This window comes from Anser anser (genome assembly GCF_964211835.1).
Source record: "Anser anser genome assembly, chromosome: 2".
Lineage (NCBI taxonomy): Eukaryota > Metazoa > Chordata > Aves > Anseriformes > Anatidae > Anser > Anser anser.
In genome coordinates, this window is record NC_139721.1 from 106,792,518 (window position 1) to 106,807,380 (window position 14,863).

The 14,863-nt window shown below is 37.4% G+C and overlaps 1 protein-coding gene across 2 annotated transcripts in view; it reads left to right on the forward strand.

Annotated features, from left to right (window-relative positions):
* The window catches only part of ADCY1 (adenylate cyclase 1), a 175,889-nt gene that overhangs the window by 132,590 nt on the left and 28,436 nt on the right, over window positions 1-14,863 (forward strand). For both annotated transcript variants that reach the window (XM_083823552.1, XM_083823553.1), the window contains 5 exons: window positions 153-347; window positions 2,266-2,363; window positions 6,393-6,477; window positions 11,587-11,676; window positions 14,153-14,409. In XM_083823552.1, coding sequence (XP_083679678.1) covers window positions 153-347; window positions 2,266-2,363; window positions 6,393-6,477; window positions 11,587-11,676; window positions 14,153-14,409 — 725 coding nt within the window. The remainder of the gene's footprint in view (window positions 1-152; window positions 348-2,265; window positions 2,364-6,392; window positions 6,478-11,586; window positions 11,677-14,152; window positions 14,410-14,863) is intronic.

The following is a 14,863-nucleotide window of genomic DNA, read 5'->3' on the forward strand; positions in this document are numbered from 1 at the left end:
TTTTTAAAAGACGGTAATCATATTGAGAAAGATCTTTTGTAGTTGCTTTTCTTAATGAATTCCTCATACTGACTGTGACCTTGGGATAATATGAACACAATAAATGTCAATGTTAATAAAAGTCTGCACTTTTTTCTTAATTTCTGCTACAGAGGAGAGCTTTAAGGACAGCCTCTGAAAAACTCAGGAATCGTTCCTCTTTTTCTACCAATGTTGTATACAACACTCCTGGAACTCGAGTAAACAGATACATCAGCCGTTTGATAGAGGCCCGGCAAACTGAGTCTGAGATGGCTGATTTGAACTTCATTACCCTGAAATATAAACAAATTGAGCGTGAAAATAAAGTAAGGGTTTTTTAAATTATTTTTACTGATTTCACTGACTGTGAGCCATCTAGCATTGTTTTGGTGGTTTTTTTTAGACAATATTTAAATTCTACTCACTATCTTTAAATAATCTGATGGATTATCTTTTAGCTAAGAAGGCCAAATTATCTTCACCTGCTATGGAAGCACTTGGAAGGGATAAAAAGAAAGATCAGTATCTTTCTACTCATCAAGCTCCTTATGCTGTCTTATGGTGATGTGGCTGCTTACTGATTCAGTGGCTATGGGAAGGCATTAATGGAAGGCAGGATGCTTCCCTCTGCATATGTAGCCTGATGTGGATTGATCAAATCCATCCTATAAAACAAAGAAATGCTTAAATCTCTGGGCAAGGTTATGACCTCATACCAGTATAACTGTGCTGAAAGTGGTGGATTTCCTCCAGAAGCACATAAATACATATAGAGGAAGAGCTATCAAAGTAGAACTGTTTGTTCCTACCTTGTATTTTTTTATTATTATTATTATTATTATAGTTTTGTTTCAAAAAACAGAAACATTTGGTTTATTTGTTTAAAAAAAAAAAAGCAAAAGTAATACAGTTTTGGATTAGTTTGGTGGTAACATTTAATTCATTTTTCCACTGCAAGTCACATCATAGTCTAAGATACCTTGTGAGTAGTATTTCAAGACAGACGTCTGTGTGCCCCATTGGACCCATTTTTTATTTTTTTAATGTCTTGAGCTTTATCTTTGATTTCAGGTTCCCATAGTGCTTTGTTATTTGATTTTGTTTGCTTTTGAAGTAAGAATTTTATTTTGCATATGGCAGGTGAAGTTTACTGAAGGAAGGGAATGTTTCAATTCAACTGTATGGTATCTTTTGGGAATATTTAGAACTTTAAAATTATCTTGCATATGTTTAGCTTTGCTCTTGATTGTTTGTTTGTTTTTTCCTTTAAATTGCAACACAAGGTTTAAAAAATGCAAAACTTCCTGGAAGTGACTTTTTATTTGTTTGTCTGTATTTTGTTAAATGCAATTAATGTGTTTTTCCAGGCTGCTCTGTATTTCACACTTGTATATGTTTCAAATTAGACATGAGGATAACTAGTATGACAGTAATATGTATATTTTATAATCTTGAACTAAATGCTGTAAACTCTGTTCCCTGAGAAAATACTGTAGCTTGCAAGATGCAGTATATTATTCCTATACTAGCATTACAGGGTTAGAGTATGTGGAATCTTGGCTTTGATTTCCTTTGATTTGAACTGGCATGTGTGTATCTCTACTGAACTGCTTGCTTTCTGAGGTTATAATCACATCCTAGTCAGGAGTGTTTTGGTGTAAATTTAGTGTTACTCTGTTTAACTGACAGAAGTGAATTCTAGCTTTTTATGGTGTATATAAGGTTGAAATTTTGATCTTTCTGACAAGACTTTTCTGTTGTAAGGAACTGTAGCTGGAATCAGGGACAATAATTGCTGAAAACTGAACTTAGTCTCCCAGTAGCACCTGCCTCCAGCCTACCCATCATTGTCCTATCCTGAGTGTTTGAGGTGACAATGTTCCTTGAAGGCAGCACCAATGAGTGGAGGAAGGATTTCCTCCTCCTGCTTCAAAATGACTGGCTCATTTTTGTACCAGAAAATAAACTTATGCTGGGTCTAATGCAGGTTTGACTAATTCCAGGTTGAAAACTAAACAGCTAGGCCAACAAACAACTGAAAGAAGGGTATCAAGCAAGATCTTGCGTAGACCTGCCTCATCCATTTTTTGTGAGAATTAAACAATGATTATTTGTATGTTTGCAAAGTGGGAAGAGACTTGTCCTATTTTAGGTTATAGCTCTTTCTTGCTGAGAATGGTTAAGTGTGGGTGGCAGAGTTTGTATAAAATGCTCACTGTCTTTGTTTCCTCCTTTTTCTAACAGTACCACCAGCTTCAGGATGAATACTTCACCAGTGCTGTAGTCCTCTCACTAATTCTAGCTGCCTTATTTGGCCTTGTCTACCTTTTAATAATACCACAGTAAGTTTCTGTCTTCTGCTATTATAATTCAAAGTTGAACATCTTCAAGCATCCTGCACAAAATCAAAACATTCATGTCTCTGGAAATGAAAATAAGCACCGAGGCCAGTAGCTTCTCAAACAGGAGATTGTCTGTTGGTCTTTCCTCAGACTAACTGTTATCTGTTTATCCAAATGATCCATGACATAGATTCATTGAATGGCTTGGGCTGGCAGGGACCTTGAAGTTCATCTAATTCCAGCCCCCCTGCCATGGGCAAGGACACCTACTGCTAGACCAGATTGCCCAGAGTCGGCCTTAAACTCTTCCTGGTATGGAGCATCCAAAATTTCAACGTCATTGCTATCTTATTTAAAACAATTTCTTCCCTGGTCTCTCTGCATTTTGATGTTTTATTTTATTTTGTTTTGTTTTCTTTGTTTGTGGAAAGATTTATTTGGAAGTTGAAAACACCAAAATCTGCTAAAGATTTTTTAATTTAAAGCATTTCTACACTGCAGACACAGATGTTACAGCAGCTTTTCTAAATTTGTGTTGGCTTTGAACTAGCTACTTCAAAATTTTTATGGAAACATTCTTACCTGAGTTGCAGTCTCGGCTGCACTAAGACAGATATAACCAAATATTGGGGGGGAGTTGGTAATTATTGTTAAGTGATATAATGTAATGATTAATTCAAGTTTTGCCAGTTCTACGTAAATGCTTATTAAAGAAAAAAATGATTAGATTTCATTTTCAAATCTACAAGTTATAAGTAGATGTAATTGTTTTCAAGTTATAAAAAATATTATTTTTATTTTTTTTCAGATGAGAATATCTAAACATTGAAAATAAGCTACACTCACTTTTACTAATTATTAGGATTTCAGTGGAAATAGAACTGGCCACAGAGTAATAGTTTTGAAAGTCCATTTTTAAATCCAATCTTTCCTTTTCACAAATCTCTAGTCAGAACAATACTTATACGGTTCTATTATTTCTAATTGAAAGTTTGAGAGTAATCTTTTTTACTTTGATAATAACCATCACCATATAATTTTTAATGTGATACCTGTCATCTGAAGAATTCAAAATCACTTACAAAAATCATGTAGTTTCCAGACTAACAACCTCTGTTGACTGACTGGAGCACAGCTGAAAACACTTTCACCTACTTCTGAAGTAAGGCCCAGCTGCATTACATAGCAATTTAAAGCAAAAATAGACAGAGCATTAGTGTCATTGAAAGTAGAATGAGTTTCCAAGAATCATGTGCTATGGTAGTTGCTAACATTTCCAAAAAGTAGGAATCACTTAAAAACAGATGGACAGATATTCAGCTTAAGCTCTCGTATAACAGATGCGGAAGCTCCAGACATAACTACTTGTGGTGGTTTTACTGTGCTAGGCAGCTGAACACCACAACTGCTCTCTCACTCCCCCTCCTTAGACGAGGAGGGGAAGAAGTAAAGGAAAGAACAACTCACAGGTTGAGATAAGGATAATTTAATTAAAGGGAAGGAAAAAAAATAATTATTAAGGAAAAATTATTATTAATTAAACAATTTAACTAAACAATTAACAATTTAACTAAAGGGGAAAAAAATAAAGGGGAAAAGGGAGGGGGAAAGGGAAAACTAAACAAAACAAGTAAAGGCTATGTGGAAGTGCAGAGGAAAGAAATTACTCTCTACTTCCCACAAATGAGCGATGCTTGACCACGTCCTAGAAGCAGGGCCTCAACGCACATAGCCGGTGTTCGGGAGGAGGACAGACGTTTTCACAACGAGAGCCCACCCCTCCCCTCTTCCTCCTTTTTCCACCTTTTATTGCTGAGTATGACATATGATATGGAATATCCCTTTGTTTGGTTTAGGTCAGCTGCCCTTGTGATGTTTCTTTTCTCACATTTTTGCCCACATTTCTGGGGGGTTAGAGAGAGTCCTGATGCTGTGCCAGCACTGCTCAGCAGCAGACACAACACTGGTGTGATACCATTGCTGTTTTAGCTACGAGTGCAGAGCACAGCACTGTATGGGCTGCTGCAGGGAAAGTTAACATCCCAGCCCAAGTCAGTACACTACTGCATGCCAGAAAAATGGACTGGTTCATCGCTGGACCAGTTAGAAAAGCCTCTTACTGAACAGTCTCAAATTCTCTCTTCCAGTGTGTCTGTGAGCAGTGGCTTTAGACAGCAGAACTACTAGTTTGGCCTGACTCTTTCCTTACTGTGACACTAATGCAACCATGAGCTAGACTAAAACTCTGGAAGTATCAGAAAATTTCTCCTCTCCACAAAACTTAGAACTCCAAGCTACTCAGTTGCCAAAAGTACTTGTAAATATGACTAGGAATGCAAAATCCAAGAGAAGACGTGTCGTGTGTTACTACAGTGGGATATGTGATAATAATGGTGTTTGACATGTATCACAGTATTCCAAGAAGGAAGTTCAAAATCTAAAGACAAGAAATTGTTGTAAGATAGTCGCTTGCTGCATAAAAACATAAATGCAATAGGCTTGACATTTTCACAATTTCTGTATTCATCTCAGCACAACAGCTAAGGACATAATTATATCCCCAGTTGGGGTTGGTGGAAGAAAGTCTATGTTTCTGTTGACTTAAGCTGTTCAGTTATGGATGCACACATACAGCATAACCACTAAAAGCCCTGATTATGAACCTTGTTGATATCTTATGCTGGGTTGAATTATAAACAAAAACAAAAGCAAAAACAGCAGTGTAACCCTTTCTTACTGGTGCCAATCCAAATATCTGTCAGGGTCCCACTCAGCACTTCTTGTCTGTTGCTGCCTTGAAAGACATTGTTGCAGTCCCCTGCATCTTCTTCTTGCATATTACATCCTAAATCCATCTTGCATGTTATATCCTAAATACAAGACAGTTATCTTAAAATGTAGGGGAGCCTGCTATCTATTAATACTTGCATTCAGAATCCACATTATGACAGCATCTAGAGTTCTTTCTTGGTTCTGGATAAACATACTATGCCACAGCATTTTCCCTGTTTGTGTATTGATAAATTCTTACATAAATTCTTATATGTATTTCAAATCAAAACCAAATGTTGAGATGTTTTACAACAGAATTGTGCTCTTTTTCTTCTACTGTTAGAAGAAAACAACGTAAATTTTTCATGGTCAAGGGCAACATACATGTTGTTTTCACAAGACTAGAAACGAAGGTATGAAGACCATGTTATGTTGCCGTCATATGGCCTTGTTCCATGGCTGGCATGGGGCCGAGCTGCACTTGAACATAAATCAAAGCACCAGCTCTGGTGGATTAATTTTTGCTAGGTTGATCACATCTATAAAGTACTGTTCCAATAACACTGGCTTGCTGGAGGATGGAAGCTCTTGGCCTGTATCCCTCTTCTCATGAAGAACACACCTATTTCGAAAGACCAGAAGAAGGAAGATTAAGAATTATAAGACTTACTACAGCATCTTTGCAAAAGCTGAAATTTTTCTTACCATTGGAGAAAAAAATCAAAAGAAGGGAGTTGCTCTGTGTCAATAGAAGAAGGGAGTGCTGTCCGTTCTGATTTTATTTGACTTGTCCGTTCTGATTTTATTTGACTTGATAAGTAACAGACTTGACTGGCCTCTCATTTCAGAATCTTTGAGAAGGAGAGATTAGAAGGGAAAAGCACCAGGTAGCTGTTACACAGCTGCCAAGGCCAAGTAATTGGGTTGCACTCTCCACTTTCCATGTCATCCTGCATTAGTCTAAAATTAGGAAGCGTCTCTCCTGACACCCTGTAAGGGTGAATTTTTTAGATGATTTGATCTCCTTGCTGTGGTCAGAGTGGGTACTATGTACAGAAATGTTTACTGATTTCTCATCCTTGAGAAAAGTGTATTTCACTGTGAGTTTTTCCCTGCAATGGTTAGCTTTACAGTAAGGGAGAGGGAAGAGATCCTCCAGCACTCATCCAACACCATTTCAGAAGGACGCCTGTGCTGTTTGTTCTCATATCTACTACTAAGTTGGGTTGATTTACTCTTACTGTATTTTGGTTTTAGGAGTACCATAGTCCTTGTCCTCCTGGTGTTCTGCATATGCTTCCTAGTCGCTTGTATAATGTACCTACATGTGACACGAGTACAAGTAAGTGATTTAAGAATATTTTATCATTCCTTCTTTTACTGGCTATGCTTTGTTTGTGTTTTGGACTATGAAGCCATCAACACACACTTGATAGCATCAGAGTCTGAAATCTATGTGCTTTTCAAGCTCTTTGCTAAGTAACATATTAGGCACTCCAAATCATACAAAATGTTTCACTTGAATGTGGACCTTTATCCATGAGTAACTGGTGAAGCAGTATAGCATTCATTACCATTAATGCTATTTTTTTTGGTTTTCTTCTTCTTTGCTGCATCTTCCCTGAGCTCCTATCACTGGCTGAATCATTCCAGTGCCCAGATGAACGGCTGCTATCATCTGGCATTTTCTCTTTTCAGACAATGAAGCATGCTATTTTACCTTCCATTGCAATTAGTATCTAAATATAAAGTGCTGCTAACTTCCCCTGTGTTTTCAAAAGTTTTCTTGTCAAAGCATCAACCATTTTGATAACATACAATGTTTAGCACATGCAACCTTTGGCTTTTTCAAAACCTTTAGAAATTATTAATTCTCCTGCATTACATTTTCACAACAGTAATAATGAAGAAGGACATTTAGCTGTTGTAGACAAGAATAAGATCAGCCAGATCAGAATAAGGCATCTATAGACTAATTTTCTGATGAAATAAAATTTTAGTGGTTTAAACCATTTTTTAATACATTAATTAGGAGAGAACATACAGTTAATCAGCAGTAATTAACACACGCTAATTTTTTAGTTGAAAATATGCCCTTTGGCAGGAGGAAGGAAATTGTTTTCATGGAAACATAAATAGTATATTAGCAGAGTATCTGGTACAGAGCAGATTTTTATTTATAAACCTACACAATTTTATGGGAGTAATTTTGATGATCTCTTTTGTTTCATAAAGGCACAGTAGTCTAACACATGTTGTTCTGTGTATGAACAGTAGATGCAGATGAGTTTGTAGGAAATTGCTCCTCTTTATGTCATTTCCCTGGAACCAGCACAAACTTAAGGTTAGTTCCAGCAGTCCACAGGATTTGAACTTACTCCTGGTTCCTCTAGAGATCCAGTATTTTACGGGACCAAATCCAGCATTAGAAAAATAAAAATATATAAAAATTCTGAATATAACAGTTTGAAATTTTGTGGAGAAGTTTTGTCTCATATAATGAATAAAAGTTAGCTAATATACTATGTATAATGAATATAGAATTATGAACTGGGCACTCTGTGTAAATTGGTGTTCTGGCATTTATTTGCTATTTTACATTGGACAAGTAACTCAACTTCCTCATGCTTCAGCATCTCACTCATAAAATCATTATAATAATGTTGAACTATACTGGTTACCTAGTATTTAGGAGACCTGACAGTACATCTTTAGTTAATAAAAATCCCACAAATAAAACAAAGAAAATGAAACCCAAAATGCTTTATTGTGATGAAAGAGCAAATATCAAAATGACCAAAAGTCAGAAATATAAAGCTTTTATGTGACAGTCAGAGCTTTCATTCAGACATCTTACACATTACCTTTTAAAGTTTTATTTTCCTTTTTAACCCAGTAGCCTATCATGTCAACAATTATATATAACACACACACAAAAAAAAAAGTCTATGCAATGGGTCAGGACCCACTGATTTTGAATCTGCGTTTTGCTTTGTCATTACTAACCGTGCAGCATTATCTTCAGACTATGGGAATTCCCAGCATTTTATTATTACTGTTTTGACCACTGTAAGTGATTCCATTGCAAACTGAATTAATGATATATATATTTATATATTTCTTTTATATGAAATCTTTATAAAGGTATTTTATTTGTGTGAATAAAAATACACTTCTTGCCTCAGGTATGCATAGATTTTGATTGAGATGGGTGGACAACTTGATGGGTAAACAGTCTGGATGATCAGATTCAGAGTAGTGGTTAACAGGTCACACTCTACCTCGAAAGCAGTAATAAGTGGAGTACCACAGTGGTCTATACTGGGACTTGTTCTGTTTAAAATTTTTATCAACAAGTTAGAGAAGGACATGGAGTATTCTCATGTTGAGTTTGAAGGTGACACCAAAGTGGACGGAACAGCCAAAACACAGGCAGGGCAACCATTAAGAGGTACCTGGATAGACTGTAGGAATGGGCTGACAGGAGGAACCTTATGAGATCCAGTGCGGACAAATGCAAAATCCAGCCGCCTTAGAAGGAAAAAATTCCTGCAATGAGACAGTCTGTTGACTGACCAGCTCTCTATAAATGGTCCTTGAATTCATGGCAGACAGCAAGCTGCCTATGAGCTAGCAGTACACCCTGGTAGTAAAGGCAGCCAACAGTACCCTCAGTTATATGAACAGTAGGTCATGCAAAGTGATTCTCTCTCCTCCTCAGCACTCAGTAGACCACTTCTAGAATACAGCATCCACATATGGGCCTCCTGAGGTCCCTTCCAACCTAAATTAGATGATAATAATGAATGAATGCAGAAATAGTCTATCTTTTCTTCCATCTTGTAATTTTTGACATTGCTATATCCCCTTGAGACCCAGCTTTTCAATGTGAGATTTTTACAGTTCAAGATTTTTGTTCTGCAATAAGATCATTATTTTATTAAAGGTGATATACCAGAATATTTTACTGATGCTGATTAAAACTGTATTAAGGTGTGACTAATTAACTCAACCCCATCCTATTCTTATACAAATTTACTATTTATATTACATCAAATGTTCCCCATTTATGCTTATGTGTGCTGAATCCACACCAAAGCCAACATGTACTCTCAGATCTCACAGGGTTTTTATTTTTTCTGTAATCATTGTATTCTCATGTTTTGCAGCCCAAATGAAGTTGATTCATCCATAACCGTATCAGACTTTGAATTCTGTGTTCACACATACAGAGGAAATATCTCTCCATACGTAAAAGGAAGGCAAAGCATTTCAATACATAATTTCTGTTGTGCCGAGGCCACAGAATCTCCTCTGTGGGTACTACAGTGCCTACTGGAAACTATGCTTTTGCTGTTGGTGATGAGTTGAACATCTTTAATTCAGGAACTGTGACTTTCATTCAAAAATTATGTTTTTGCTTGTTTCATTTGATCTTAAGCCAAATCCAGTCGCAGCCCACTCCTTTTAAGGGGCACAGAATTGTTCCCACTCTTTAAATTTGATTCTTTCATACAGTTGATTTTTACCCCTTGAAGTCATTGGAGGAGGTCCCATGGTCTGAAATAAGTATTGTGGATCCCCTAGATAATAGATGTCTCAAATGTTCTCAGTGCAAAGGGAAAAGAAGGAAAGCATCTTTTGCTGAAAACAAAGTGGATCTCTATATGTGGTGGTTTCACACTGAGGGCTATCCAAGCTCCACCACGCCAATCTTTCACTCCCTCTCCTCAAAAAAAAACAGGGTGAGAAAACATGATGAAAAAAAAGCTCAAGGGTTGAGATAAGGACAAGGAGATCCCTCACCAATTACCGTCACAGGCAAAACAGACTCAGTATGGGGAGAATAACATTATTTATTGCCTATTGCTAGTAAGAAACTAAAAGTAAACTGAAAACACCTTCCACTGCTATCCATACTCTTCTACTTCCTCCCCCTGAGCAGCACAGGTGAACAGGGAATGGGGGCTGTGGTCAGTCCATAATGCTTCATCATCTGCCACTCTCTACTGGTCAGTCTCTGCCTCTGTTCCAATGTGGGGTCCTTCCCATGGCATACAGTCCTTCCCAAACTGATCCTATATGGGCTTCTCACAGGCTGCAGTTCTTCAAGAACTGCTCCAATATGGGTCTATGCCACAGGGTGCAGTCCTTCAGGAATGGACTGCTTAGGGTCCCCATGGACTGCATCTCCTGCAAGACCACCTGCTCCTGCTCCTCCATGGGCTGCAGTTCTGGCCCAAAGTCTGCTCCTGAGTGGAATCTCCAGGGGCTGCAGCTTCCTTCAGGCTGTATCCACCTGCTCCAGCATGGGGTCCTCCACGGGCTGCAGCATGGAGATCTGCTCTGCTGTAGTACACCACAGGCAGCAGTTGGACAGCCTACTCCACCATGGGCTTCTGCAGGGTCTGCTGGGGAACTTGTACTCTGGCAACTGAAGCAACTCCTTACCTCCTTGTTCACTGACCTTGGTGTCTGCAGGGTTGTTTTTCACTCCTCTCTCCCATCTGCTGTTGCACAGCAGGTTGTTTTTTGTTTTTTGTTTTTTGTTTTTTTTTTTTCTCTTTCTTAAATCTGCTCTCACAGAGGTGCAACCAATGTCATGCATTGGCTCAGAGCTGGCCACAGCGGTAGGTCCCTTTCGGAGCTGGCTGGAACTGGCTCTTATCTAACGTGAGGCAGCTTCTGGACTCTTCTCACAGAGGCCACTACTCCTCCCCGCCCATCAAATACCTTGCCACATAAGCCCAATAGGGCTGGAACAAGCCTAAGTACTACACCCTAACAAACTTGTTGTTTCTCTCTCACTTTTTGTCACTCATTTCATGTATGCTCCACAGCAGTGAACACTTCATACTTCAGTGTTGGAATCGGGGTAAAAATGGAGATGAGCAAGAGATTCACAAGACGCCATTCCACTAGACATTTTTGTTCTCTACTGCTCTTTCTGCTCTGACAAATTCAGTATTTTAAATGTGTCCTTATAATTAAAACTACCCTGGCATTTAATGTGACTATTATAGTAGAAGACACAAATACCACTGAAAGATTCCATGCTACCACAGTATGTTCTCTTGAATCACTATTTGTAGCTGATAATTTACAAGGCAAAATGTGTTTTGGGTATATTCCCCATGGGAACAAAGTCAAATGCCATCATAGATTATTGTTTGCATTAGGAGCAGGCAGCCTACTAACCTTTCAAAGAGTTTTAATTATAATGAGAAATAATATATCGTAATAATAATTTCAAATGTATTACACCCAAATGCAATTATCATTAAAACACATATACACAATTATAACTGCATGCTTGTTTCATAATTTACGCTGCCGGAAAAATTCTCATACCACTTTGTTCACTGTAAAAAGTCTACTAAACAATAACAACCCCATGTTTTAATTTTTTTTTTTTAATGATTATCTATAAATCTTTTTTTCTCTTCCTTAGTGTTTTCCAGGGTGCCTGACAATACAAATTCGTACCATTTTGTGTATTTTTATTGTGATATTAATATACTCTGTGGCTCAAGGATGTGTGGTGAGTATTTAAATCAAATATTGCCTAATTTAATATTCTGTTTAAGAATAACCTGTTACAGATACCATTAAACACATACCATGTTACGGTGTGGTGGACTCCTACTTTTTTGATTATTCATGCACACAGAGCATGTTTCTTCAAAATTAAAGACCTTTGCCATAATTTGAACTCTGCTGATTATATGATCCACTGAAGCTTCTCCTGTATGATACAAATTTGCTCAATACTTCAGAAAATTGAGCTTCTTTTACAGCTAGTTCTACATGGTGGACTTGAATGTCAGATGGGATTTAAATTTACACCTAAGTATTTGGCATTTAGTTGCCTTGTTGAATTCCCAGCACTCAATTTTACCATTTTGGCTGCTAATGCTTGGGGGTACCCAAGCAAAAGAATCCACACAAAAATAGCATGCTAAACACAAATGGAAATGATGAGGAGGTAGATGTCTCAAATCCTTCCTCTCTCTGGGATTTAGGCAATGTGTTCTAAGCAGTAGGAAGACAGTGATTTCATAATTCACAGTACTGACTGAGATGTCACATCCCTTATTTTATATGTTTTTTTTTTGTTTGGTTGGTTTTTTTTTTCACTTTTCCCTGGACCTCCCCTGAGAAAATCTATCAGTTTGATCCCCAATGAACTGAATAGGCAGAGGATCCCTTGTTTTGATCCAATTTCGTGAGAGGTACCAAGATTTCCTGATGTTCAGACATTTCTGGGAATTCTAACATCAACTGTGTGAATAAAAGCACACAGACATTTATGAGACTCCTAATGTGCCTATAAGCCTGAAGAGATGTGCAGTGCCTGTAGGCTAGCTAGCATCTCAGCAAGACATCTGTATGTCTGACTTTTGGATTTAGAAGAATATTATATCAGCTGGAACCTTTGTAAATCAGCCCCAATACACCTGATACTTAGTTTGACCAAGTGAAACCATTGCCATTTTTACCGCTTACAGATGGTGAAAATGAAATGCAGAGCTCGTAACACCTAGAGCAGCCTCAAACATCAGTAGAGGAAGACAGATTAGAATTTAGTTCTGGCCTCCAAGAAGGGTCATCCAATTACAACTTACAAAAGGTCATGAATATAGCTTTATCCTTTATTGAAGCAGAAAGAGCCTGTAACCACTGAAATGCTTAGGAGAAGTGTTTAATGAGTAGAAACCATTAGTTCCTGCAAAATAATGCCTCCAGAATTCTCAGCTAGCAGAGAAGCTAGGTGTTGAGATTTCACTTAGTTATGGAGCACATAATGTTTTCCTGGAAGGATTGCACATCATGTACAAAGTCCTCATGCAAGTCTGTGTTTTCAGATGACTGTAGTAGCCTTTTCAAGAAGGTCATCAAACAAAATCACAGTGAATCGATTTTTCACCTCAGTCTCTATAATTTCATAATGTTAACCATTATGGGTTTAACTCACATTTTATCTGTTATGTCTCATCTTTCTGAATTACTACAACCCCCTGTAAAATATATTGCTTAGTAACTTTTCAGATTGTCAGTTATTTTACAACATGCTATAAAATTTCATTGTGAGTGGTCAGGATGAAATAAAAGGGTCTAATAACACACTTCAAAAGAGAAGCTTAAGTACAGGGCAAGGCAGTGACTGTTAAAATCAGTATCACACTACAGTCCCACTCTGCCTGTTTATGTTAACTCTAATCCTCTACCTTAGTAAGGGATGAATGTTGGAGTGCAGTTAAGTCTGGAGCTCTAGGTAGTTGCACTGTTTACCAGCAATCCCTCCCTTCCTTGTCTGAAAGAGATCTGTCTATGACATTGCCTTTGGAAGAATCTGATTAAACTTCCTCATGTTTACCATGGGAAATGCACCAAAACTTTTTTTTTTTTCCCCAGCCAAGAGAGGAAATAGAGCTCCTCAGATAACTGAAATGGTATGGATAAATAAAGACAAGATGTTGTATTTGAATCATATGTGATAGCAAAATTAGCTCGGAGGTGGAAAAAATATATTATTCATTCTTAGCTTTTCAATCAGAGATTAAAATATCTTTTATTTTATATTTGATTAATTTAGATTGATAAAGGTTACATAGTTTATAAACAAACACATTTATTTCTGGGTTGTGTGCAAGAGCATTTCTAACCCAAATAACCACATACAAGGTTTACTGAAGTTCATAAGCTTTTCAGGTATATGTTGGCTTGAGAATCTCTTGGTTTTGAGCACTGAGAGGGAAACTATTCAGCTAGTCCCTGACTTCAATTAGTTGGCCCTGCTGGCATCTAATGAACAAAGCATGTCTCCCACCTAAAACTGAATAAAGCGTTCAAGGAAAAGGAGGGAGATTTTATTATAGCATTGAGATGGCTGGGAACTCCATATCAATTTCTTCCCATTTATAAATGAACTACTGTCAGTCCCCACAGCAGCTGCATTTCTGTTTATTTCACATTTAACTTACTTTCTTCCTTTTCCCTTCTCCTATCTTTTCTAGGTTGGCTGCATGCCTTGGATTTGGAATACCAATTCCAGCAGTTCAATAGTTATAATTTCTCCTGGTGGAACAAATAAAACGATGAATGAACTTCCATGTGACACAGCCCACTATGCTTTCCTTTCCTGTGTAGTGGGGACTCTTACCTTGGCAATATTTCTACGTGTATCTTCCTTGCCAAAAATGATTCTCCTGCTTTTTGTTACAATTTTGTACATAGTTATTCTGGAACTCAGTGGTTACAGAAAAGCAGTGGGGTAGGTATCCTGCAAAGTTAAAGCAATGCACATTTCTGTATAGATAGTCATTACATTTACTATTCATTTGTGAATTGTGCTCTAGCATTCAATGCTGCTTAAGGCCTTATACTCTGTAGAACATGAGAAATATTTAAGCCATCCTTTCCCCAGCAACTGTAGGATCTAGTAATACTAATCATCAGTATATAAGCTGGGAACTAGCAATTGTTGCCCTATTATTCTGAAGTTTTATCCTACCATATCTCAGCTGATTATGCTGCTGTATAATTGTAGTATGAAACAGAAAAAAAAAAAACTCATAAAAACTTCACTTTCATATTTCAGCAGCCCTCAACCAATTCCACCTTCATTTAAGCTTTTGAATTTTGAGGGTTTTTGTATTTCCTAAATAAAATTATGCACACATATTACGATAATGTATATCATAAAGTCCTGAAGAAGTTGAATGTTG